The sequence below is a fragment of the Psammomys obesus genome, unplaced genomic scaffold (assembly GCF_907164565.1).
Source record: "Psammomys obesus unplaced genomic scaffold, mPsaObe1.curated_primary_1811, whole genome shotgun sequence".
NCBI classification, from domain to species: domain Eukaryota; kingdom Metazoa; phylum Chordata; class Mammalia; order Rodentia; family Muridae; genus Psammomys; species Psammomys obesus.
This window is the reverse complement of record NW_026591918.1, coordinates 7,599,006-7,621,047: the sequence shown is the minus strand read 5'-3', so window position 1 is coordinate 7,621,047 and position 22,042 is coordinate 7,599,006. Positions and strand designations below refer to the sequence as shown.

At 47.7% G+C, this 22,042-nt stretch overlaps 2 protein-coding genes across 2 annotated transcripts in view; one reads left to right on the top strand and one right to left on the bottom strand.

Moving 5' to 3' along the window:
- Positions 1-8,261, bottom strand: part of Chdh (choline dehydrogenase) — a 33,080-nt gene extending 24,819 nt beyond the window's left edge. Inside the window, exons 1-2 of the mRNA XM_055612230.1 lie at positions 8,050-8,261; positions 1,926-1,992 (exon numbers count right to left, since the gene is read on the bottom strand). The gene's annotated coding sequence lies outside the window, so the exon portion shown is untranslated. The remainder of the gene's footprint in view (positions 1-1,925; positions 1,993-8,049) is intronic.
- A 145-nt stretch (positions 8,262-8,406) lies between these two features.
- Il17rb (interleukin 17 receptor B) lies at positions 8,407-21,307 on the top strand. Its single transcript, XM_055612363.1, has 11 exons — positions 8,407-8,495; positions 10,272-10,296; positions 11,167-11,307; positions 13,009-13,136; positions 13,482-13,608; positions 14,672-14,719; positions 15,971-16,113; positions 16,482-16,547; positions 17,521-17,620; positions 18,781-18,876; positions 19,745-21,307. The coding sequence occupies exons 1-11, from the start codon at positions 8,436-8,438 to the stop codon at positions 20,308-20,310; spliced, it is 1,500 nt and encodes a 499-aa protein (XP_055468338.1). The 5' UTR covers positions 8,407-8,435; the 3' UTR covers positions 20,311-21,307.
- The last annotated feature ends 735 nt before the right edge of the window (positions 21,308-22,042 follow it).

The following is a 22,042-nucleotide window of genomic DNA, read 5'->3' as shown; positions in this document are numbered from 1 at the left end:
CCAAAGGCGAAGAGCCAGCATAGGGTGATGGAAACAGCTTAGGGATGGTGCGCTCCAGCCAGGAGCTCCACACACACTGTGCTGTGCCTGGATGAGTGGACCGAACAGCAGAGAGAGTCTAAGCTGATGGGGCCATGGTGCTCTGGCTCAGCAAGTGTAGATCTCCGTGTCTGAGCTCTTGTGTAGTAACAGGGCAACAAGAGAAAAAGGAACTATTCTTCAGGGCTATTAAAGACCCTTCTTGTGACAGGCCCAGTGCAGAGTGGATGTCAGAGCTTCAAAATGACTGGTGGCCTGGTGGACCTGTGTTATCAGCCTTTACCCATCAGGAACCAAAGTGAAGATGGGAGGTTGTTTCATTTACTAACAGCAAATGAGGAAGCCTAAAGCTGCCAGAAGCAGGTACAGGGTAAAAACTTGCTATAAAAGTGGGGCGGGTGGACATGCAAACCATGGTACAGAGAAGCACTGATTTTTTTCCTAAGTAATTTGAATCTACTTCTAACGACCCCACAGACCTTGCCTAGCCAACTCCTTCCCTAGAGCCTTCCCCACAGGGTCCTAACAGTGTCCTGCTGCCACTTCCCTCCCTATATCTCCCACTACACTTCTCCACAGCAGCTGCTGGAGTCCTAAGATGGAGGTTCCTGGAGCCAGAAGTAGGAAAAGAAGTATGTAAGGGTCAGCTTGGACCTCACCAAAGTGACGCCATGCAAAAGAGACAACTGAAAACAAAGGACTTCTCTTAACACCTGGGGAGAGAGTCTAAATAAAAAACTGCAATGCCACCTAGGAAATACCCTGCCAAAGAAATACTCTGTGATGCTAATTAATACTTAAACTGGAATGACATCATGTTTTCAGATACTCCCATCAAGTATGGCCCATAGAGCACAGGAAATAGAGAAAACTAAGGATGTGATGAAAGACATTTGTCCACTGAATTCATGTGGGGAGAAACCACACACATTTCTGTTGTTTGTTTGAAACAGCATTTCTCTGTGTAGCCTTAGCTGTCCTGGACTCACTTTGCAGACCAGGCTGGCCTTGAACTCACAGAGCTCCACCTGCCTCTGCCTCAGCCTCCTTGAGTGCTGGGATTACAGGTGTGAGCTACCACAGCAGGCTCACATTTCTTAAAAATATATTCAAGGAAATAAAAATGGCATATATGTCTGTGGGCGTATGTGAGGGGTGGGGTGGGGGTAGGGTTTTTTTTTTTTTTTTTTAATGAGAAACAAGAGGTCGTGTGGTTCTTAGCTAGTTCCTGGGAACTAGAATTTAGAGGACAGATCTGAGGAAGATAAGAAACCATTGTCTGTCAGATGTGACAATGGTCTTGGGGTGATTAAAAGCCTTTCAGAAATACAAGCTGGAAAACAGGCAGAAGAAAAAATACTCACCTGTGGACATTTTTTGTTGTCTTTATTTTCTCAACACTGTATTTACATAACATTTACATTGCAGATTATGAATTTTTTAAAAAGTCATAAAGAGTAGAATGAAATTAAAAACAGGGTTACCCACAGGTGATAGGAAGGCTTAGAGAAGGGAACAGAAAAGGAGTCCCCACCTCATTTCCCTCTAGCTAGATTTGCATATGCTTTCAAATTTCCACACAAGGGAGAATTTCAGCCATGGTTGACTAAGAATCTCAAATATCACCCAGAGGAGGGAGAGAGAGCACCAAGAGTTCAAACACAGGAGCTCATGGAGGATATTTCACAGTCATAGCATAAAAGGCAAGTGTGCAGCTGGGCCCAGTGGCCCATGGTCTGTAATCCCACCACTCTGGGAAGCAGAGGCTGAGCAAGGCACAGACAGACGCTGCTCACTCTTCCCAGGAGCTGGGATCTTCTGTAGAGGCTTTGCTGCAGCTCTTTTAAGTTACAAAATTTTCTCAGTCTCAATTTGCAAACACTCACCTCACTTCAGAAGTGACAGGACACAGTGCAGTCTCCACTGGGGCAGCCCACACCCTCTCCTGATTCTCTGTGAAAGATAAGTACAGAAGGAAGGTAGAGGTGAGAAACTTCTCCAGATGTCTGGTTCAGCGACCTTACCTTTGGTCTTGCAATGGACATAGCTTTTACTCTTGTGTGGCTTGCTGTATTGTTGGGGGTTAATTTTCAGTGTGTTTTAAGACCAGCCCATGAGAAATTAAAAATCTAAAGGTAAGTTAAATAAGCAAACACCTACTCGTTCACCACAGAAAGTAAGAGTGCATCACAAACGGCACCCTGAGTGCTGGAGCCTCCCAAATCTGTTCCGTCCATCAGAAAGAGATGTCTGTCTCTCCAGCACATCATTAAGATACAACAGAAGACAAGAGCCAGTGTGAAAATGGCTCTTACTGCAAAGAACTCATGCCCCACTTGGACTCACAGAGCAACTAAAATCAGGAAAGAAGCCTGGCTTTGTGCCTTCATGCTGTGTGTCTTGTTACTTTGAGTCACAGTCCTGCTTGACTCTGTAGAGGTATGAGAATGACTAAGGCCTGTCCATCCACCTAGCCTATCCAGTCCTCTTGAAGACTGAAGGCAGAGAGATAAGTTAGTTATCATCTTGGGCCTGCAGTCACCCTGGATTCCAATAATAGCAGAACCTCCCAGGGTAGATAAACCCTAGAGGAAGGCATTTGTCTCTGGGTGAGACCATGTCCTGGGCCAGCAATCAGAACCACTTTGTTGTCCCCTCAAGAAATAAAGACTTCTTCAGACCACATTACAGAACCAAAATTGAGACACTGACTACACCTTAATCAGGACTGCATGCCTCTAGTCCTAGGCCCCGATTGATTTCCTTCCTTCCTTCCTTCCTTCCTTCCTTCCTTCCTTCCTTCCTTCCTTCCTTCCTTCCTTCCTTCCTTCCTTTCTCTTTAAATTTATTTGTTTCTCTATAGGAGAAATAGGGGAGTAGAATAAGTTTGTGCAAAGCATGTGTCTGGGAAGTGGGTCTCATATCACATCCTTTCTAATGGAGGTTTGTTGTTGCAACCTTACTCTCAGGTTTTCCAAATCCAACATAAATACTTCTACTCTGTTTTGGCTTTCATAGCTGCCTCCTCCCTCAAGGCAGGCTTTCCTTTCTAAGCTCATGCTTGCTAAAGACATGTCTTTTCTCAGCCTTCTTGCCCTCATGAACCACAGAGATACAGCCTTCCTGCTGCCTTCATGCTGTGTGTCTTGTTACTTTGAGTCACAGTCCTGCTTGACTCTGTAGAGGTATGAGAATGACTAAGGCCTGTCCATCCACCTAGCCAGGTGGGGATCCCTGGGCTGTTTACATATTATTCCCAACGTGGTCACATTGATCCAACATCCTCTCCTCACATCTCACCATCACTCATCTCTAACTGGCATACTGGGATGAGTGGCTCAGCCTAGCCTGCTGGGGCTGCTGGAGCCAGGCTTTTGCCCTAAAAATATGGTTATGTTAAGGGCAACACTTCCATGAAGACTGTGTGGTCTGAAGCCCATGCCCACCTGCATTCTAGCAGCAATGGAGCACCGAGCCGCCTTCAAGTCCAATGAGGGCATTTTGTGGGTCCATAGTACCTGCCCTGCTCAAGGCCCGTTACAACCAGGATCATGCCTCCAACTTACAAGCATGTCCCCTTCTAGGCTTCTGACCCAGTGTAACCACAGGAGGTCCCAAGACAGCAAGAGGAACAGCTTAAAAGGACTCAACTACTCCACTGTAGTCAGTGACAACTATGTTATACTAAACTCATCACAGAAAACAAATTAAATCAGAGCTCGCCCAACTCCCAACAGCCCCAAGTTCTAGAATTCACACCTGAACATGGTGTCGTTGTTCTCCCTGGGGGAGGGGAGAAGTCGCACAAAACAAAAACACAAACATCAACTTGTAAAATAAATGCACACTTGGATATGTCTCATACATTGGGGTTCGAGGTTCCAGTCCCATACTTTAAAGTGAAATCTGGTGGTCAGGATCCTCAGGCCACAGGGTTACAGCTCAACCACACCCAGGATGCAGCCTTCCCAGGACTCAGTGGTTCAGAGCACTCGCCCTTCTTGCAGAGGACCAGGACTCAGTTCCCAGCATTCCGCATGGTGGCTCACAACCTATGTCCATGTCCAGGGGAACCACTGCTCTCTGCTGCCCTCCATAGGCACCAGGCACGCATGCAGTACACAGAATACATGCAGGCAAAAAACATACACACAAAATAAGTACAACTTTAAAATAGAAACATCTATTTACTTCATAGTTTCTTGTGCTTATGAGGGCAAAAGAAAAACCTATAATCCCACAAGTTAGGAAGTCAAAGCTAGGCAGGAGATTTTGAAATCAACCTGTGCTAGATAGTGAGACTTTGTAGAAAACAGAAACCTAATATCTAAAATATTTAAAAATACAAATCTCAAAGCACATGAAGATTTCATCCAGTTCTCAGTACATGTCCTGAACTGCATCTGCCCTCCCCCTTTCTCTCTTTCTCTTTCTTTCTTTCTTTCTTTCTTTTCTTTCTTTCTTTCTTTCTTTCTTTCTTTCTTTCTTTCTTTCTTTCTTTCTTTCTTTCGAGACAGGGTTTCTTTGTGTAGCCTTGGCTGTCTGGACTCACTTTGTAGACAAAGTTGGCCTCAAACTCACAGAGATCCACCTGCCTCTGCCTCCCCAAGTGCTGGGATTCCAGACGTGAGCCACGGTGCCTGACCCTTCCGCCTTTCTTGACCTCATAGATGTGTCCCGTTTTCTCCTCCATACCACACAGAATGTGACCCTCAACTATAACCAGTAATAATTATAGTATCAACTACAGATTAATCCAACTATCAGTGATCGAAGAATGTAACATCCTGCCTACTTCTAAGACAGTGCCAAGTGCCTTTCCTTGCAACTCTACGAGGCTAATTCCATGTGTAATGAGACTCTGAGAGTAGAAAAAAAAATCCATTTCTTCTGTGGTTTGTGTTGATAACAAACATGTAAATCAATGTAAGTATCCATGGGATGGAGATCACTGCCATGAAAAGGTCATGACCTCACATGGTTTCACCCCCTGGAATCGTCTGGGGTGGCATTAACACTGAACTGTAATCACGCCTGGGTATGGGGTGCTCCTGTGCCAGCCCCTCCTACTGGGCAGAGAATATATGGAGTTCCACGCCCAGGCTGGCAATCAAGGACTGCAAGCCCTGCATGACCTTCAGGGTCTCTGGCTTAAAGATGGCATTAAATTAGTCACGGCAGAGTCCAAGCAGCTGGAGTGGAACAGAGGGCAGAGGCAGCACCAGAGGCTGGAATGTTCCAGTGGCTGCTATCCCAGCTAGGGCTGGCCAAAGAGCCCTGGCAAGCAGCTGGTATTCAACAGAACCGGCTCCCTTTTCACAAGACAATGAATCTACTGTTAACTGCCCAGAGACTTAATATTTGAAAAAAAAAAAAAAAAAAAAAAAAAAGTGGAAAATTCCACCTGTGTGGGTGGAAGCTAGACTCAGGGTATGTCAACAATCCTCGCAGACTTGTCCTCTCCAGGACAGGTTCACCAGAGTAACAAAGGTTGTGGGTTCAGGGGAATTTTCCCATATGGGAACATGGAGTAAACATTAGAGTAAAAATGTCTTCATTGTCTTATCTCTACTACTCTAAATCTACACAGCAAATTTAAACTCTTCAACTTACTTTCCTTACTCTGGTTTCTTCTGAGTTTCCTGATGCTAGAGAGACAGAGCTAATGTCCATTCCATGTTATAGATGCATGGGGAAACTGAGGTAGTGAGAGAGCAAGAGCTTTGGCCATGGCCAAGAGACAACAAGTGAGTCTTGGAGCCAGGAAGCGTGGAGGATTGGAGTCTCAGCTACAGTGGCAACACACAGCCTGTTGGAAGACTGAGTGTTGGACAAAGATGTCTTCCAGGCTCAGACCACACTGTGATCTTCTACATGACAGCTCTTGTGGACTTCCGGACTGAATGCACCACTCAAGGCAGCATGTGGGAAGCTCTAAAGATTGCTCCCCTTGGATTCCAGTCACCTCTTCACTATTGTGGCTCACTCATGGCACATCATTGTACAGGAAAGGAAACTGAGGCTATGAGAAGAGCAGTGGCTTGCCATATATCCAGGAGAAGCAAAGCTCTCCCAACATCTGTGGCCTTGCTTCTGGTTACCAGGCTTAGCAAGCGGGTCTACTCCAGCAGGTTGCTTTGGAGGCCGAATGTTCAATCAACAAGGATCCATGGTGTCGTGAGGAGGGCACTTGTGGCAGGATAGAAATTCCTGACGATAGGCAGATACAGCCCCCCCCCTGCCCAGGTGTGACCCCCCCATCTGTGGTTGCAAGGGCCCTGCTTATATTTCCTTTCACTGCCCACTCTGCAGCCCTGTCCACAGGCCACAGGTACACACTCCTGCCCTAGAGCCAGGCAGTGTCCTCGCTAAGCCTGTCATCACAGGCCTTTGGTGGAAACTGCTCAGGCTGTGTCCAGAGGCTGTGTGGGCACCCTTGCCTGAGTATTCTCCCATATCTACAACCCCTTTCCTACCATCACCTTCACCCCGCTCTTAGTCCCTCCAGATTCTTTTCCTGGACAAGAAACCCAGCTAGCTGCCTTACCCCTTTCTCAAAACAAAACTATTCCAAACCCACTACTCCAAGCCATTTCCTCATGCTTATCCCACCTTCTCTTGCCAAGGTCAGGTGAGGCCTCTCTGGCTTCCTGCGTTCATGTGACACCATAAGCTCTTGTGCTAGAGTTGAAGCGCCTCCTACCCGCCTTTAAGCCTCAAGGGCCAAGAAATGGCTGACTGACAGACCTGTCCCTGAGCCTGACCTCTCTATCCCCACTGTCCCAGAGCTCTTGCCCTTTGCTCTGAGCTTTCTACAACAGGGGGTGTTCTGCCAGGGCAGCTCCAAGCCTGGCCAGGCCTTGGCACCCAGCTCCTCACTGAATGAGCACGTGTTGGCAATCGGCTCCGACTCGCTCACCCGAGAGGGAGTGCTCCCCCTGCTTGCCCTGCACAAACACACAGGCTGTTTTTTCAGAACTGAAGACTGACTGCCATCGAAACAGCCGCCCGGTTCCTCAGCCCCATGGGACAAAGTTCTCAGACTGAAACCAGAAAACAAATCTCCATTTGGCTTTGGCACCACGGCGGGCCCGGTGGCCTTGAACGCTCCTGTCACTGCACTCATCCCCACACCAAGGGTGTGCATCGGCTGCTCACCTTTGCGCCCTGGTAGCCAGCAAGCGTTTATGGTTCAGCAAGGTTCTCAGGGACCACTGGGCCCAAGCAGATAACAGAGGTTGGGTGAGGGGCCCAGGGTGGCCCCAGTACCAGGTCCAGGTGGGGCTACAACCTCCCTTTTGTAAACTCCTCAGTCAGGAACCAGAACAATTCTCTCAGAAAACCATTCCTCGCAATCCTACAGAGGCTGGGCCCTGGGCTTCTTCCACGTGGCTCAAAAGCAGAACCTCCACTTGAGTCCCACAGGTGATCTAAGTCTATATCCCAGGAGGGCTTCAGCAAACACAGCTTCCTGACTCCGCCCGGACGACTTCTGCCTCAAGGCTCCCTCCAGTTCCACTATGAGTCTGGTGAACCCAACACTCCTACTGACGTTGGAAGGGCTGAAGCAGCTGAATTCCGGGCTCTGTAGCCCTTTTACTAATCCCAAATGATACTATTTCAAGCTACTTCATCTCAAAAACACGGTCCACGGTCCGCGGTCCACCTTCCCAGAATTAAAGTCTGAGAGGTGCAGAGCCGCTGCCAAATGTCAGAACCTCAGCTCTGAACCCACAGTGTTGAGACACCAGCTTCGGGACCCCAGATGTAACCGCCAGACCTCATTCTGTGAAATATAATTTACCAGAAAGCCTGAGAGGCCAGGGGTAGAGATTCCTATCACTATTACCTTGTAACTGTGTAAGTTCCTGTCTCTGGTTCCTTTAAGGAAGCCTAGGAGGTTTCGATGGCTCCGGTACCTCCCCCTTTCTTTCTGGGACCCTTTCTTGGTAAAGGAGGCTCCAGGTCCCCCTGACCCACCCCGCCTAGGGTCCGAAGCTCGCTACTCACCCCGGGCAGCTCCGCTCCTGGGCCGCCGCTCGGCCGCCGAAGACCAGGAACGGGAGCAGACGGTGGCCGGCCGTCCTCGCCCGCCGCGCTTTAACTGGCGGCCCCGGAGTGTCGCGTGCTTTCTTCGGGGAGGGCCGGGCCAGCTGCGCCCAGCTCCAGGCGCGGGTGCGGTCGCCCCACCTGGCCTGCCGCACACACCTGTGAGCGGTCCTCCGCACCCCGCCCACCCCGCGAGCCCCGCAGGCGACCGGGCCAGCCCCCGCCCCACTGGGGCAGGGCGGCCTTGCGGGAGGCGGGGCCCGGAGGGAACGGCCTCCCGGCGCCCGGATAAGAGGGCCCAGCACCGCCTGCCCCAGCTCCGCGTGGTGGTGGGCGGTAGCCGGGACATGTTGCTAGCGCTGCTGAGCCTGGCTGCAATGTGCAGGAGCGTCCTGCCCCGAGAGCCGGTAAGCATCCTCCTCCCCCGTGAGCACTCTTTCCCTCATCCCTTTAGCCGAATCCTGACAAGCGAATGGCCTGCTAGGAAATTGTCCACGGACAGCGCTCTGGACGGGGTCAGATTGGCACCCCTGAGATAACCGTAGTGGGCCTTGCGCTCTCATCATCCCTCAGTTCCCCCCCTGGAAGATAACTGCTGTCAGACTGCATCCTGGGGGCAGGAGATTTAGCTGTGACATGCCTCGCTGCGCGTTTGAGCTCATCTGAGTAACCTCCTCAGTAAAAGCGTGGTGGCGTGCCTGGTCTGTTCCTGACAAGACTACTGCTCCCAGCCATGCTGCCCACCTGTTGGGACACCAGACAGGCTGCACTCACCTGCTTGCTTTTCTTTTCCGCCTTGGACCATGCTGATTCCCGAAAGCAGCTTCCCTTTCTTCTCCAGTCCCCAAGAATGAAAAAATCTTTCTGGTCATTCAAGAGGAAAAGGCTCTTCCTCAGTAAGGCAGTCAGACGCAATCCCTGCCCGGTTCACACAACGTAAGGCGCCCTTGATGACTGTGGAAAGTCAAAGCTTGTTGGTGATGTCCTGAAGCCGTCAGCTGTTGTCCTTCCCTCTCTGTGAAAAAGAAAAACTGTCCCGAGAGCAGCTGCTGTGAGGAAAATTGAACGAACTCTGAGGGGTAGAGCTGTTGCTTGGCTTTTTTCTACATCTTCTCTCACTACCATTCAACTAGATCTTAGTTCCTACTAGGTAGTTTATTTGTTCAATAAAAGTATGTCACAATGCAAAGAACAAACCGAATCGGCTCCATCAAAACCTTTGCTTTCTGCCTTCTGAAGGCTTTTGGAGTGAGGAAGCTGAGAGCCTAGTGCCTTGGGTTTGTTACATTGTGTCTGTCTTGTTCACTGAAGATTGCTGACAAGTAAAATAAATGCTTCAGACTCAATATGCTATTTCCAAACCATACTATTTATTATTTCTTCATGTAAACTTTAAGGGGTTTGGTACTGGCCTTTCTTAGAAACTAATGAGTTTTACTTTTTTGAAAGCTGTTTTAGAAAGATGTGATGAAGTCACAGTTGCCCCTGGTTTTCTATGTAGCTCCGCTGAGAAGTATGATAGGGGCCCAAGAAGGCTCTGTGGGTCGCATTTATTGCTACCTGCTGTCTTCTCTTCTTTGCACAGCCAATCCTTAACTTGAGAAATTAATAAACATTACACTGTCCTGAAAACCAACAGTTAAACATTAGCTAGAAAAGGGACCTCAGGAACCCGAGGCAGGGAAAGATAACACATATGAAGCCCATCTGGTCTTCAAGTGGGTGGGCAGCTGACAGGAAATCAGGCTTGCCAATGGCCAATCCATGGTCCACCACAGCCTTCGGTGGGCTAGCTTAATTTCCCTCAAGTTGTAAAGTACTATCAAACTAGCTCTCTTCATTTAAGGAATTTTAAGAATTTTATTTTATTGTGTGTACACGCTTACACACGTGTATGCAAGGGCACATGTCTTCAAAAACCAGAGGTGCTGCACTCTGGAGCGGCCTCGCAGGCAGCTGTGAGCTGTCCGGCGTGGGTGGCGGAAGCTAAATGCGGGTCTCCTGCGAGAACAGCGTGCTGTCTCAGCTGCTGCCGTCATCCCTCCAGCTCCCAGCTCATCTTCTCTTTGCAAAGCTGTCCCCTGCGCATGCATCTAAGGGAAGAGATGATGTTTTGCCTGATTTGGTGAGGTGTTGCGGTTTACTGGCTTCAACATGACATTTGGTTTCTCTCTTTCCTGCAGACTGTTGAGTGTGGCTCTGAGACAGGTAGGTGCATTAGAGAATGGGTATTTGCAGTTGAACATTAAGAAGGTCTGAATCAGGCGGTGGGTCATGGGAGACCAGACACAGGCCTTGTTAACTAATGGGAGTAGGGCTTTAATGGCAGAATTTTGGGAGTATGGATGTGTTTGAGGTGGGCTGGCATCCCCATGAGTCAGCAGACAGGCAGGGTGGGACTCACCACACTAAATGGGAAGCAGTAGCTGCTGCTCCACAGAGGGACCGCGGTTGTGGTGTCAGGGGACGTTTTACACATTGGTACCTGATGTGGTAGCCTGTGAAGAATGAGTGGGTTTTGCCTGAGAGTGGAGAGGGAGTGAGCGGGAGGGGCAGTAGCAGTAAAGGTGAGGGGTTGAGAAAGTTTGGGCTAGCTGGCTGGAGCCCAGGGCTGAAGTATGGAGAAAGCATGGCAAATACGGGAATGTTTTTTCAGTCAGGGTTTTATTGCTGTGGTGAAACACCACCACCTAAAAGCAAATGGGGAGGAAAAGGTTTATTTGGCTTATACTTCCAATCACAGTTCATCATTGCTGGAAGTCAGGGAAGGAACTCAAGCAGGAGGCAGGAGCAGAGGCAGAGGCCATGGAGGGGTGCTGCTTGCTGGCTTGCTTCTCATGGCTTGCTCAGCCTGCTTCCCTATAGAACCCGGGACCACCAGCCCAGGGATGACACCACCCACAGTGGGCTGGGCCCTCCCCCATTGATCACTAACCGAGAACACGCCTTACAGCTGGATCTCATGGAGGCATTTCCTTAGCTGAGGCTCCTTCCTCTCTGAGGACTCTAGCTTGTGTCAACTTGACACACAAACCCAGCCAGTACAAGTGTCATAAGAAGTCTTGCCTTTTCTCCCAGGGCCATCTCCAGAGTGGATGGTCCAACACACTCTCACTCCAGGAGACCTGAGGTACCTCCAAGTGGAACTTGTTAAAACAGGTGTTGCAACAGAGGATTTTTCAGTTTTGATGAACATAAGTTGGATACTCCGGGCAGATGGTAAGTTTTAAGTTTGCATCAAAGTATCTACTAAACCAGAAATGTGAAGAATATCAGCCCCATTAGTCTTACTCCTAGGCACATATCGAAAAAGTACCTGGGTATACATGTAAAGACACACCCGAGGATGTGTATAGTAGCATTGTCCATAACGAAATCCAGATGACCAAGAGCAAAAAAGAATCACAAAGTGATTGAGTCCCAACACAGCAATGGGACTCAACACAGCAGTGAGAATTCTCTGTGTGGATATAACAGCATGGATGTCACAGTCACAAGCACCCAGAGGGCAAAGAGATATACAGTTGTCTGCAATCATGCCTAAGGTAGCATACCCAAGAACAAAACTAAGCTAGATGTCCGAAGTCTGGATGGGGGTTGGGAGCTACTCTGGCTCAAAAGTGGTTTATAGGAAGCACAGGCAGCACTGGGAGGGGAGGTGCAGTGTAAGTGAAAAAGTGTGTAAGTGTGTCTATGGGTGTATAAGTGTGTATAAGTATGCAAAGTCACTGATGAGCAGTAGCTTTCTGCAGTCATACTTCATGGAAGAGATGATTCCCTTTTTTTAAAAAAAGCTCCCGTTTAGGCTGCTTTCTCACGCCCCAGACGACGTCATGAAAGCCCTGGCATTTCCTCCAGATTATGCTGAAAGCAACCTGTAAGTTCTTTAGACAGGCCAATCCTGGGACTGTAATGCCTAGGTTTGTGGTGTCCAGTTGCCAGAGTTAAACTTGGTTTAGTCAAGAGTCTATTTGCCCAGCATCTGGGAGACTGAAACAGGAGATTGCTGCAAGTTTGAGGCCAACCTGAGATATATATTGAGTTCCAGGACAATCTGGGCTACAGGGTGAGACCTTGTCTCAAAAACTCAAGTGTGGTGGGAAGACCCATGACTTCTGACAGGGAAAAATGGGTCAGTGACAGGCTTTATCAAGACATTTTCCACAGGAGTAGGAAGGCAGCCACAAGGAATGTCAAGGGATGGCCCAAAGAGAGCTGTGCTCTTTGTGAGTGGGATGGGGCTAGAAGGATGAGGGCAGGGGCTCAAGAGACTCCTGTGAGATGGAATAATAGGCTTTGGCCCCATGTCAAACAGGGTGAGGTCTTGGTTGATGATGTTATGGACTTTAAGAGGAACTTGGAAAGTTCCTTTGGAAAGGTAGGATGGAGGAACAGATACACAAGAAAGAATGGTCTGTGTAGACATAGGGCAGTCAAAACAGGCATACCGATGCTTGAAGAGTCTTTGTAGAAAAAAAAAATTTAAAGCCTGAAGCATCTACTAAACCAGAAGTATGCAGTGTATAGGACCCATTATTTCCATTCCTGGGCACACCTAATATAATTACCCATATGCATGCTCTGGAAGACATGTCCTAGGATATGTACCAACCCCAAAGTCTGTCCTTTTCAAGAGACCTAGAACAGGCAGATGCATCGCTGACCACAGGCACTTTGTACAACTCAGGCCAACCTGTAAGCAACAGGGGTCCTTGGCTTTGGAATTTGAGTTTGCATCTTCTGCTGATGAGCTGTGGAAGTTCGGGCAGAAGTATCCCCAAGACTCCCAAAGCCTCATCCATGACATCTGCATTGGACACCGTGGTACACACCAGCTGGGATGAAGCTTTTAAACTGTTGAGTGCCCTGTGTGCCGTGTAAGCGCTGATGAAACAACTTCCCACTTCACTGTCTCTGCAGCCAGCATCCGCTTGCTGAAGGCCACCAAGATCTGTGTGACTGGCAAAAACAACATGCAGTCCTATAGCTGTGTGAGGTGCAACTACACAGAGGCCTTCCAAAGTCAGACCAGACCTTCTGGTGGCAAAGTAAGCACTTTTAGGCACATGGCTATCATTAGCAGATGGGCCCTTTGTGTGGGGAACACAAATAATGCGCTTTAGAAAACCCTGGTGATGAAGAACACACACACAAAAAAAAAACTGTTTTGCAAAACAAGATGTAGAACTTCACTTGTCTGCTCAGTGCCTGGGGATGTCAGCATCTTTGAGACTCAATGATGGGAGCTAGACTTAAATTATATCCTGGCTCTAAAATGCACACACACACACACACACACAGTATTAATGTGAAAAAAAAAATTTACAAATGGACATGGCCCAATACAAGGGCTCTGCTCTCCCGCTGTACAGATGCCTTGCTTTACTTTGCAGTGGACGTTCTCCTATGTAGGCTTCCCAGTGGAGCTGAGCACACTGTATCTCATCGGGGCCCACAATATCCCCAATGCTAACATGAATGAGGACAGCCCTTCCTTGTCTGTGAACTTCACCTCGCCAGGTAAACTTCCTCACCTCTTTGGTTATCCCGTCCTACGGTCTCATGTGTGTTGTGGCATGTGGGTTGAGGCGAAGAGCCTTAGGAGCCTTTCAATGCTGTCAGTGTCCTCATCTGTGGATACGGTACTTACCACCGCTCACTCAGGGTGGAGAGGGTTGTTAGGGAAATGTAGGGAAAGCATGTTCCTGGGTGCCAGGCGGGACACAGAATCCTTCTCTTCAGGCACTTACCCTGGACTGTGCACACAGCAATGGCGACCCTCCACCTCTGCTCCTTTGTGCTTGGTGCCTTGAGCTGGGTGCCACACTATATACTACATGTACTTTCCAACTTTCCTGGTGACACCAAAGCTCACTGGTTTATTTTGGGGGAGGGTGTTAGAAAGGCTGCGGAAGTATCGCAAAGTTTGTACATAGTCTTGGTTCCTCTGGTTGCCAGCATCTTGTTTTCAGGGTACGCTTGTGAAAAGTAGGAAGATAACATCGCCATATTTCCATCAACTGAACACCAGGCTCTTTGGCATTCACCTGCCTTTCCAGTACAGCCTTCCTGTCCGGAGGCGTTTAGTCCCTCAGACAACCCCAGCCGCCTCTGGCCATTGTTTTTCATGACCTTGTCAAACGTTATCTAGATTTTCTCCAATTTGAATTTGTCTGATTCTTGTTTCACACATAAGCCAGGAATATGAGGTTCAGGTATGAACCCCTCCTCGTTATGTCCTCTCCGGGGTGTGTGATGATGTCGGTGGGGGTCATGCCTACTAGGCATCTAGAGACCCGCTACCTAGAGCTTCACATCTGTGAGAGGCAGAGCTTACATCTGCCTTACTATCAGCTCTCACTTTTTTGGCTTCCAAGTCACCCCCTGGAGACTGTTTTGATAAAGGTTGTAATTACATGGGACTACTTACAGCTTCCATGGGTGAATGATTTTCTTTTGAACAGCAAAATGTGATTGTCCTGTTTAGATCTGCTGTGTCTCTTTTCATATCTGAAGTATGTGTATACTAGGCAAGAGGTTATAATAGAGATACCTTTGTAACAACTTCCATTTGAATTCCCAGGCTGCCTGAACCATGTCATGAAATATAAGAAGCAGTGCATTGAGGCTGGTAAGTAGAGGTAGCATTTTGTTTTTGCCATTTGGAGATATTCCCGACTGGGGCGCATGACCATCTATCCTCAGACAGGTTAAAAAACTGAACTCGGCAAAGGAGCGGCTTTGGTCTAAGCAGCAAGGCAGACTGGGACAGGCTCTTAGGTTTACATAGTAGAGCAACAGCTACAGAAAACTGCCCTTGCCCCTTGCCTAAACTAACACTTTATCCCAAATCCCACTTACGAGCACTGCCCATGGAAACTGTTTTTTGTGGCTGGAGGAGGGTTCCACTAGCCTTTACACCTGCTTATCACAACTGACCTGTGGTCAGAGGAGGCTCTGGGTACCTTCTGCTTGGATTAACAGGGTGAGAGTTTGTCCAAGGAAGACCCTCGCTGCCTTCTCAAAAGACTGCCCTCTCTACGGTAGACCCTTAGAACTTCCTTTGAATGATGAGGGAGCTGCTTTAGGACAGTCTCTCACCTCACCCCAGCTTCTAACGGTGAATATGACAGAACAGTACAGTCTGTGATGCTAATGATGTTGGGGAAGATCTTTCCTCCCATCAGAAGCATTGTAAGAGAATGGAGCTGTAAGGGGTGGGAGGTCCAGGACCTGGAATCAGCCCTCTTCTAGAACCAGTCCCCACCCAGCGCCCAAAACAGTTCCAACAGTAGGGAAGATAATCTGTGCTATTATGTATACACGTTCCTGGAAATTTGTCCACTCTTATTTGCAAGTCACATGAGCGAGACAACGGACTTTCTGATAGTTGTTCTGCCAGGGATTCCTGTAAGCTGTTTGGCATTTCCTCCCTTCTTTGTAGTCAGTAAAGGCAGCAGCATGTCCTTGTGCTTGTAAGCCCTGGGCCTCAGTGCACTCACTCTGAATTTTGAGGCTTACATCATAAAGTGGGGCTTCTCCTCCCACCCTAGAAAGGAGAAAACGGGGGTCCGAGCTTTCTTACCTCAAAATGTAGGGTGAGCATTGAACTGAGTCACAGACTGAGATCTGTACCTACTGCTGCCAGCTTAAAGAAGCTATTTTTAGCAAAGTAGTGGCACTGTGTAGGGAGTTCCTAAACTTTCTTGGACATCAGAGACTTTGGAATTCTGGGAACAATGTCAGAAGACAGACTACAGTCTGGCTCCTGTCTCGTTGGTATGCGCCTAAGGATTTAGATTTGTTTCTGTAAAGCCCCCTTGGGGACTCAGATGAGGGAAGAGTTATCAGGTCACTCGTATGGTTCTCTCTCAACTTGTAGGAAGCCTGTGGGATCCAAACATCACTGCTTGTAAGAAGAATGAGAAGACAGTTGAAGTGAATTTTACAACCGATCCCCTTGCAAACACATACACGGTTCTCATTCGACGGAATGTGTTGTTGGGGATTTCTACCGTGCTGGAGGTACTCTCCCCTTCATTTCCGTATCACACTACACGCCCCCCCCCCCCATCTAGCTATGCTATCTTGAAGAAAATACACTTCAGGATCCTTTAAAAACGTTTTCTTTCACGAAAGCCCAGAGCTAACTGTTGTCTAAGCATGCTTGGCTCTCTTGATCAATGTAGCAGCAAGAAGGCCCTGCAGACATCCTGGGTACATAAGTCGAGAATGAGCTAAATGCAGAAACTCTAGGCTTCTGAAGGAGTCCTTTTTCACACAGTCTGACGCATCAGAAGTCAGTCAGGAAGACCGACAGGCTTCCTCACTGACAGCCTGTCTACTCACTCGCACCCTATAGCTCTTGACTGTGTCTCATTTATCTGCACCAGAATAAACTGACACGGACATCGGTAGCCATTTCGGTGGATGAGGAAAGTGAAGGTGCTGTGGTTCAGGTGAGTTACACAGTGATCTGGGAAGGACACTAGAGAAGTGGTAGCTCCAGCGTGGATGCTTTCTGAATGTGCATGTGTGGCGGCGGGATGCTAGGGACTAATCCTAGGACTTTTTGAGCTCTAGGTTAAGTATTCAGCAACTGATACACACCAGCCCTCTGATGCATCTTTTAAAGGATGGCAAGTCTCATTCCCATAGCCCCAGTCAAGTGTGCTTCCAGGGACACTTATTAGTCTTCACAGTGGTAAGATCAGGAGGCTGACTTGGCAGCTCTGGGGTCTTTTCTCACACTAGCGGCTGTTGACTTTCCAAAGTGCTTTTACTTCTATTTTCTACCACGGATCCTCAGAGTGATTCTTAGACAGGACAGCCATTTTATTTCTCCAAAGCCTCAGTTTTAGTTGAAAAGTGAAGCTGCAAAGGTTTGAAGCTAGATGGCTGGAGTCCAGGTCAATACCAGAACTCTAGAGAACAACTGTTCATCTTCTGGGGGCCTCAGTTGGCCCAGATAGAAGTGAGGTCCCTGTAGTTTTCGGAGGACCACAGCGCAACACAGCCACACACAAGTCATTCTCCACGCCCTTGACCATGAAGTGCTCAGGGTGGCCAAGAAAGCAGACTCTGGCACCACTGTGACTGCACCTTCCAGGACGTCATAGACTTTCCCAGTGCCAGGGAACTCACCTCCCGTTGTCCAGGGGGAAGATTTCTATGTTTATTAGGATGTAGCCACCCTTTTAGATAAGGAAAATGTCATTACCATGTACAAAGTTCAAGGGCATGCAGGTATTTTGGTCTTGGGTCACCAGATTGGATTTGTGGACTACAGAAGTGTAACCAAGTGGAAAATTGTTGACCATGCCAACAGGTGAAAACAAACAAAAAAGGAGTGTGTGTTTGTGTGTGTGTGTGCTGGAAATGAGGACAATACAAAACATCTCCCAAAGCATTTTCTAACCTCTCTTTCCTTAGCTGACGCCGTATTTGCACACCTGTGGCAATGACTGCATCCGACGTGAAGGAACAGTTGTGTTGTGTTCAGAGACAAGTGCTCCCTTCTCTCCAGATAACAGTAAGTCCTGTCGTTACCACTGCGTGGTTGGAGGGTCAGGACACACAGGGCCCCTTCGGTAGTAACAGGTTATGCTGGGTCTGTGAGGAGCATTAAGAGGTCCCTGCCTGGGTACCCGGATCTGGTGTGACAGAACAATGCCTATGCTACCCCAGAGATCTCATAACTAAGAAGAAAGGTTTTTGTTTGTTTGTTTGTTTTTAAATAAAACCACTATCTTTTCAAACACAGGATATACAGAAGGGGAAAAAAGAGTGCAAAATGGTTGTTGAGAGTGCCACAAGGCTATGGAATGGGAACCAAGGACTGTTGGAGAGCAGAGGCTGCGTCCCATGAGGGAGTGTGCATTTCAAGGCATTCCAGTTCTCTCAGAATCTTATTTGGTTAACAAATCAGGAATACTGGCATGAAAAGAGACCTCGCTGGTACCTGACAGCATGTTCTCGAAAATGTCTCTGGATTTAGAGATGTGTCAGTTCTTTTTACTAACGATGGACAAATAAAATGTTCTCAAACTATCCCAGAGGTGAGGACAAAAGACAAGAAACAGCCTTACAAGCTTTAGATAATTATCCTAGGGCCTTGACTTCTATGTGGGCACACAGCTGTGGGTGAATTATGTATCTAAGTTCATCCTGAGGAACAAAAATTATTCAATCAACAACAACAAAACAAACAAACAAACAAACAAAAAAAAAACAAGATTCATATTCTAGTTGTCACATTGAAAGTGCTTGTGTGCTTAAGGAATAGAAACCTGAGTTTAGAGAATGGGCCCTAATTCAGTGCGTAGAATCACTTGCTGTATGGATCTCAGAACCTGGAACCCATGGTGAAAGGGAGAACAAATGCCCTAAAGTCCTCCGACCTCCGCACATACACTGTGGCACATGTGTGCCTGTATTCATACACATTTTTTTTTTTAATTGTTGTTGCGAGCCTACCTCTAACGGCGTGAACCATCACTCCAGCCCTCAATGATAAATTGTTGTAAGTGACCTGGATATTGGGAAAGAGCCCTTAATCAGCAGACTCTTGAAAGACCTTTTAGCCCTTGATTTGGAAAGGTCTAAACTTCCACGAAGGAGAGTAAAAGAATCCATTTAAAATAGAGGGCAAATGTAGCTTTGCTGTTATGGTGACTGAGCTGTCTCCTGCAGACAGAGGCATGCTGGGAGGCTGGATGCCTCTCCTCCTGGTGCTGCTGGTGGCTACATGGGTGCTGGCAGCTGGGATCTACCTAACTTGGAGGCAAGGTAAGGATGGTGACTCTCTGAAGATACTCTAATGAGATCCCCCACACACACACTGCATGTGTAGAAAAAAAAAAAAAAACACAGTTGAAAGTGGCAGCAGAAACCTGTACTTTCAACCCTTGAGAGGAAGAGGAAGGGATCAGGGGTTCAAGGACATCCTCAATTACTGTTCAAAACCAGTATGAGCTACATGAGGACTTGTTTCGACAAACTGAAAAGAAGCTCTTAAGGCACCCTGTGAGTTACCCTATGTCATGGCAGAAGTTCAACTTTACACTTTAAGCTAAGGAAGCCACATGAACTTCCACCTCAAGAGTACTCACATTCAGAGGATGCTGTTGGCGCCATATTAGCTACAGGGTTGCAACAGCTTTGTGCATGGTCCTGTTGTGTAGCACAGTGTGGGGCTTAACTTTAGAGCAGTATAGAAAACTCTACCACCTGCAGGTAGAAGACGATACAAACAAACTAGAGTCGACTCGACTCCTGACATTATGTGGAGAGGTCACGTGTGTCAAAGCACAGAAGTTTTAATGCTCACTTTAAACACGCTCGCTGCCCTCAAGCCTCAACAGCTGCTATGGGTTTATCTAGAAAAACAAAACAACCCTGCCTCCCCCTTCCCCCTCAAAAAACCCAGAGCTTGCCTATAAAGGCTGATAGGGACTTAGAAAAGCATATTTTAAAACGCTTTGATGATTTAAGCCTCAGTGTTTCAGGTGTTCAAAAGGACAATGGCTATTTTTCGCCTGGCAGGAACAAAGGCCTGCTCATTGCTGACATGCTCTGGTGGGGGTCACTTAGTGGTGGTGCAGACGACTGGAAAGGCCTGTTATTTGCTGTTCAATTAACAAGGTTTCCCCCACAGGAAGGAGCACCAAGACGTCTTTTCCAATTACCACCGTGCTCCTGCCCCCCGTTAAGGTCCTGGTGGTTTACCCATCCGAGGTCTGTTTCCATCACACAGTCTGTCGCTTCACTGACTTTCTTCAAAACCACTGCAGAAGTGAGGTCATCCTCGAAAAATGGCAGAAAAGGAAAATAGCCGAGATGGGTCCAGTGCAGTGGCTTACCAGTCAGAAGCAAGCAGCAGATAAAGTGGTCTTCCTTCTTGCCAGCGACATCCACACCCTTTGTGACAGTGCCTGTGGCCAGGATGAGGGCAGCACCAGGGAGAACTCTCAGGACCTGTTCCCTCTTGCCTTTAACCTTTTCTGTAGCGATTTCAGCAGCCAGACTCATCTGCACAAGTATCTGGTGGTCTGTCTTGGAGAAGCCGACATCAAAGGCGACTATGATGCTCTGAGTGTCTGTCCCCAGTATCATCTCATGAAGGACGCCACCGCTTTCCACACAGACCTTCTCAAAGTGACACAAAACATGTCAATGAAAAAACGCTCAAAAGCCTGCCAAGGCAGCTGCTCACCCTTGTAGCCCACCAGAAGAGAGACCCTGGAGGCTTCCTACCCTACCAATTCCAGTGACAGAAGGCTTTGTGATAGCCCTGGAATTTACTGTACAGGCTGAACTTGCTTGAAAACTGCAGCCTGCAGAGTCAGAACCTGAGCACACATGCCCGAGGCTAGTCACTAGCCGGTTTTATGGAGATAGTGCAGTTATACACATTAGTGAGTGGAACCCTAAATTTGCAAAGCTCAGTCACATACCCAAAGCCTAATAATGCTCACCACTGAGAAGCAAGCATTCTGGCAATGAAGGAGGAAGGCATTTCCCAGTCAGGCATCCCAGTCTTGTACCAACTGCTCCTGCCTGCGCTGCACGCAGGACTGTTTAACCCTGTAACATTTCGATCTGTTAATGGATAATCCATTTGAGAGGCACTCACTAATTCTGTACCTTCCTCAGAGAAAAAGCCTAGCACACACGCAAGCTGGACCCAGCTTGGCTGACCAGGAGACCGGTGTACGTGTCACCACCGTACTGTTTGTTATTTGTAGAGTGCCTTTCCTTGCCAAACTTTTGGACAGGCAACCTTTCCTTTTTATCTTAAGGGCCAGGAATTGAATCCTGGGTATTATGCATGCTGGACAATGCTCTCCCCCTGAAATCTATCCCAGTCCCTTACAGGTGACCAGATGGAGTGTGGCACCCTTACGCCCAGCCCTCAAGTGGCAGGAGGAACTCTGTGAGTCTGAGGCCAACCAAAGATACACAGTGAGACCCTGTCCCAAACAAACAAAAATGTGTTACCTGTAAATCTGCTGTCTACTTTTGTCCAGTTACCTGTCCACTGTTCTAATTCCAAGCTCTTGGTTATTACAGAACATTTCCTATTCAAGTCAAAGTGAATTCTTAAACTGAAATTAGCTCTTCTGAAGTTATGTATCTTTTAATAATCAATTACTTAAATTAACAAAACAAAACAAAACAACCACCAAGGCCTGGAGAGATGGCTTAGAGGCTTAGAGCACTGGCTGTTCTTCCAAAGGACCTGGGTTTAATTCCCAGCACCCACATGGCAGTTCATAGCCATCTTATTTTCGGAGGGATATGGTACTCTCTTCTGGCTAAAGGCACTTTACATGTAAAACACTCTACTAGTGCTTTGCTTACATGTATCCCACAGGCCTGCCTGGTGTCACAGGTGCCTGAAGTCCAAAGAGGGCGCCTGATGACCTAAAGATGGAGTTACGGGCAGGTGTGGGTCACTGTGTATCCCACAGGCCTGCCTGGTGTCACAGGTGCCTGAAGTCAGAAGAGGGCGCCTGATGACCCAAAGATGGAGTTACGGACAGGTGTGAGTCACTGTGGATGCTAACAATCAAACCAGGGTCTTCTGTATGAGCAAATGTTCTTCATTGCTGAGCGACCTCTCTATAACCCCTACTGTAAGTAAATCTTATTTAAAAGAAAACAAAACAAAAAACCAGAACAAACAGTAAGAGTGCACAGACTTAGAACATTTTGAGTCTTCTACCTCTTCAACTTTCTTGAAGCAGCTTTTTCTTAATGTACAAACCACAAAAAATGTACCTAAATGACAGTATGTATTTGTCTAGTAAGGCTTCATACAGAATAATAAATTTGTTTTGTGACGTGATCCAGTTTCAGATAGTTGACTGTTAAAATGTTTGTAGCTGGAGGCTGGGCATGGAGGCACATGCCTTTAATCCGAGGCAGAGGCAGAAGAAAGCAAATCTCTGAG